Raw genomic sequence first — 5,267 nt, forward strand, 5'->3', positions numbered from 1 at the left:
ACACACACACACAGCTGATTAGGTGCGGACGTCCGCATCAAAATTTTTTGATGCGGATTTTCATTTTTTGCACCACTTCTCGATCGAATTTCCTCAAACTTCCTTCTAGACATATCTAGATCATCTTGTGTAGATCATCTCTGCAAAATTTCAGCCAATTTGGTAATCGTTAAGGCCCTCAAACTTGCGTTTTTCTGTTATAAACCTGAACCGGACAAAATACAGGCCGTCGATTTGTTTTTCAATTTTGAGGGCCTTAACGATCACCAAAATTGGCTGAAATTTTGCAGAGATGATCTACACAAGATGATCTAGATATGTCTAGAAGGAAGTTTGAGAAAATTCGATCAAGAAGTGGTGCAAAAATAAAAATCCGCACCAAAACTTTGGTGCGGACGTCCGCACCTGATCAGCATTGTGTATATATATATTATCTTTCTATATTACATGATTATAATTGTTATAATTGTGGGATTATATAGATCACATCAAAAGCCTAAACCTTTTTATATTCTCTGTTCTCTTTATTTTTCGTCCAGAAATCCCTAAAATCTAATGACATGATAGTCCAGAAATCCGTAGAGTCTCCAAAATCTCTTTGTTTTTCCAAGCTGAAGAGCCGAGCATGATAGTCTTTAATCCTTTTATGAGATATATTTGGATTATACTTTTTTTTTTTAATTGAAAATATTTAGATTATACTTTAATGCACTTTACATCTCCTATGCATTTAGAACTCCTAGTTTTTTTAGTTACATGAAGTTGTATACCGTTGTTCTTTTAGTCGCATAAAACTTGCCCCACAAAAATATTTTCCTCGGTTCGCCACTCGATGTAACTCTCCCAAGATGTAGACATATTGGTCGAATCTCACTTATTCGTCATTCATTCGCACATACGTACATATACGTATATAACCCGTAAGCCTCTATCTTCTCCATCCATCTTCTTCCGTGGGGCCAATTCCAAGTCCAACTCCTTCTTTCCAATTCGTTCACTCTGCTAAATTCAACTAACCAAGTTGAGTTCTTGAGCATTGAGAAATCCAACAAGGGTAAGGGTCTAAGATACGAGTCTCTCTCTGCTCTCCTTTTTTCAAACAATGATTCTTCCCGCCTGCACAGCAACCCCAACTCAACTCCCCAAAAAACAACCACCCATCACTACTCCTATTCCAAAACACCACAACAAACACTCGGTTTTGCTGAAAAGCAGGAAAGAGCAAATAGACCAAACTGTGTTATGGACCTCTTCTATATCCCAACGCTGCCGAAATGGCCAGCTGGCTCAAGCTGTCTCACAGTTCATCCAAATGAGACGAGCCCGGGTCGAACCAAACCACATCACATTCGTCACACTCCTCTCCGGCTGTGCTCACTTTCCCGCCAAAGCAGCATTCTTCGGGCCCTCGCTTCATGCTTATGTATGTAAACTGGGATTAGATAGGACTAATGTCATTGTGGGAACAGCTCTAATTGATATGTATGCAAAGTCTGGTCGGGTGGAGTTTGCTAGATTGGCTTTTGGAGGGATGGAGGTGAAGAATTCGATGAGTTGGAATACTCTGATTGATGGGTATATGAAAATGGGGAATGTGAGGGATGCAGTTGAGGTGTTTGATGAAATGCCTAAGAGAGATGCGGTTTCGTGGACCACTTTAATTGGCGGGTTTGTGAAGAAAAGGCGGTATGAGGATGCGCTGGAGTGGTTTCGTGAGATGCAGGTCTCAGGTGTGGAACCAGACTATGTGACCATAATTGCTGTCATTGCTGCTTGTGCTGATTTGGGAACTCTTGGGTTGGGATTGTGGGTGAATCGGTTTGTTACGAAGCAACATTTTAGACACAATATTCGGATAAGTAACTCGTTGATTGATATGTATTCTCGGTGTGGATGTATTGATTTTGCTAGGCAAGTGTTTGGGAACATGCCCAATCGGACCTTGGTTTCTTGGAACTCGATGATTGTGGGTTTTGCCGTGAATGGGCATGCAGAAGAAGCTCTTGAATTCTTCCACCAGATGCAGAAGGAAGGGTTTAAACCAGACGGTGTCAGCTTCACTGGGGCTCTTACTGCATGCAGCCATGCTGGTTTGGTCGACGAGGGGCTCCATTTCTTTGATAAAATGAAGAGGATTCACAAAATAACCCCAAGAATTGAGCATTACGGCTGCATAGTTGATCTCTATAGCCGTGCAGGGAGGTTGGAAGATGCCTTGAGTATAATAGAGAATATGCCCATGAAGCCAAATGAAGTGGTTTTAGGTTCTTTGCTAGCTGCTTGTAGAACTAGTGGGAATGTTAACTTAGCTGAAAGACTAATGAAGTACCTCTTCAAGCTGGATCCTGGTGTTGATTCGAATTATGTGCTCCTTGCCAATATATATGCAGCAGACGGTAGGTGGGATGGTGCAAGCAAGGTTAGAAAAACTATGAAAGATCTCGGAATCCAGAAGACTCCGGGTTTTAGTTCAGTTGAGATTGACTGTGACATTCATGAATTTGTGGCTGGTGATAAATCTCATGTTGATGCAGAGTATATATATTCGACACTAGAGCTTCTCTCTTTTGAGCTCAAATTATGTGGGTATGTTCCTGATCAAATTATAAGGGAATAATACAAGCATGACTAAAACTTACTGCTAATCATGCTTAATACGAAGACATATCAAATGCACTTCATGAGTTGCAATTTAGCTGGCTAGACTTTCATAGACCAATATCTCAAATCTAGTAATATTCATCGGGGTGATTACTTACACCCAAAAGTTTGGATTTTGAGTTGGTTAAACTTGATCTGGATGGGGAGAGCTCTGTTGAAAAGTTTTCAGAGACATTTGGATACCTTGCACATGTATATACAAGTAAGCGTTTCTTTTAAGTCTCCTCTCAGATATGGTATGGCATTTAATTTGTAAGTATAGCTATGTACTGAGCATGCAGTTTAGTCAACAAGTTAACATCTTCTTGTATAGTCTGTTAATTCTCTATATTTCACATCTACCTAGCATTCTCAGGTTTAGTGCGTTGTAACATTTGGTGTTCTGTCACCAATCTGCAGCTAAGAGTTCATTGTGTTATCAGCCCAAAGATCTCCTCATATTTATAAAAATATTGACAGCTCCAGGGTATAATCCTGTGAAGAAGAAATCCTTCAGATTTATCAATTTGATGTAATAAAGATGATGAAATACAATTGATACAGGCTTGTATTTGTCCTTCTCAAGTTTTTTCATCCAAAGACATGATACAGTATAAGCCACCAATGAGAAACCAAGGAATGTTATATTTGAATAAGAGGAGACAGAAGGTTCCAAATTCCAGTTGCCTCTCCCAAAATTTTGTTGAGTATGCTGTATGCACCTCTTGTAATAGAAAAGCTTAAAGTTGAAAAATGTTGAATTTCACTCCTAGTTTCCCTTTGAACTGAAGCCTGAAGGAATGAACTCGCTTTCCACCCCAGTGATCTGTGTTTGACAACTGGCTCATCACCCTTTGTCTTACTTCAAACCAGTTACCTTACAATACTTCAAACCAGTTGCCTGAGGAAGTAGGTTGCAATAGTAAACGACTCTTATTTGCTGTTTTTTGCTATCAAAAGGCTTTCAAATGCAATATCAATTCTTGACCTTTTGCTGTAACTGCAGAAGTTAGGTCCCCTGTTCCATTAAATATGTGTATTAGTATATTTTGCCTGTATTTCATAAACATGAGATGGACTTCTTGACCTTTTTACCAGTTATAAGAGATAGATAAATCGCTTCTAACTATTCCCTCAATGTGATAACTGACTTGCATGCTATTCAAACTTTCGTAGTCCTGAAAGAGTATTTCGTTTAGATAAGTGAGAATGAGTATATGTTTGTGTTGTTGGTAATGTCACATCTAGAAGTAGTTGTGTTCGTTTGGGTTGGATCGGTACTTGGCTGCAACTGGTCAACCTCCGTTTACTAGTGCAGAAATATTAGAGAGGATCTTCCTCATAGCTGAACTTGCTAAGCATTGCACTTGTTTAAAGGTCGAAATCAGTTGAGATCAATCACAAAGTCTCAGAATTTATTAGAATCAACCCCAAGGACAGCAAGTGAGGTTTTACTGCAAGATCTACTGAATTTGCAGAGGCCTTCACTAATGCCCGTGGTTGATGAGTAAACTTTGTATTGGTAAATCTAGAGCAAACATTGCCTCTTATAGCATTTTCCTTGAATAAATTGCTTGGTTTGCTCAGTAGATGTTGTTTAGGATAGTATCTTAGAGCATTTCAATTTTATTGCTCCATAAGAATTAAGAATGGCTATTGCTGTACTCAAAGTTGCTTAGCTATGATTACAAATTTGTTCCTTGAGCTGTGAGATCTGTCTGCCGCTCCCATTCAGGTTGCTGCATAGATGTCAATCATGCTTAGCTTGGCAAATGAACAGTTAAATACCTTTGCTGATATTGCTTTGGAGATTGTCTTCAACAAGTTGATTTTTCTGAATGAACAAATGGAAATCAAATTACCTTACTATGCAGATTCTCTTTAATGAAGTGTCGGCCAACCTCCACATGTTAGTACTATCATGATGTACTCAGTTGTGCAATATCCATAGCTATCCGATTGTCACAGTGCATGTCCATATGTCTTTGTGGAACCTTTAGTGTATGCAGGATCTCTTGGCGTCACACACATTGTGCCATTCCTTAGAATTCTACTTTTGCACTAGATCTTGCAAGTGTCTTGCTTCGCCAAGTTACAAGATTTCCTCCAACAAGGTGAAATAACCGGATATTATACCTACATGTTTTCGGTCCGGTCCTGTATATATACGGACATTAAGTTCTCATAATCCTTTCCCTGGCGCAGCTAAGCATTTCAAGCATCTCTGTTACTTTGTATACGAATTCATCTGTTTCTGGCAGGTAATGTTATATTGGGATCATTAAGTTCTCACGTACTTAAAATGTGAAATGGTCTGAAGCCAGCCGTACGGGTATGTTTACAGTAAATTTCACGTTAATGAAGCATGAATTCATTGGTTTATATATTCCAATTCAAAACAGAATGATCCCAATTAGAGTTCTGCGTCTCATAAACCAAAAGAACACAACACTTTCTGAACTCCCTTGTGTTAAATTAACCATATTTGGTTTTTGGTCTGAAATTGTTTTTGATAAAAGTCAATTAGTTACAAGCATGAATTTTTCAACTGTTGATGCCTCCTGTTCACCAATTGAGGCATGTTACCCACATAAATTCCATCAACTCAATCACATATCATAATAATC

At 38.9% G+C, this 5,267-nt stretch overlaps 1 protein-coding gene across 1 annotated transcript; it reads left to right on the forward strand.

Annotated features, from left to right (window-relative positions):
* The first annotated feature begins 1,102 nt into the window (after nucleotides 1-1,102).
* On the forward strand, nucleotides 1,103-2,883 carry LOC101299933 (pentatricopeptide repeat-containing protein At1g05750, chloroplastic-like). The gene has a single exon (XM_004293070.1). The coding sequence runs from the start codon at nucleotides 1,103-1,105 to the stop codon at nucleotides 2,615-2,617; it is 1,515 nt and encodes a 504-aa protein (XP_004293118.1). The 3' UTR covers nucleotides 2,618-2,883.
* The last annotated feature ends 2,384 nt before the right edge of the window (nucleotides 2,884-5,267 follow it).

The sequence above is a fragment of the Fragaria vesca genome, linkage group LG2 (genome assembly GCF_000184155.1).
Source record: "Fragaria vesca subsp. vesca linkage group LG2, FraVesHawaii_1.0, whole genome shotgun sequence".
Taxonomy (NCBI): Eukaryota; Viridiplantae; Streptophyta; class Magnoliopsida; order Rosales; family Rosaceae; genus Fragaria; species Fragaria vesca.

Coding starts and splice junctions, on each gene's coding strand:
- LOC101299933 (XM_004293070.1), top strand. CDS start 1,103: ATGATTCTTCCCGCCTGCACAGCAACCCCAACTCAACTCCCCAAAAAA.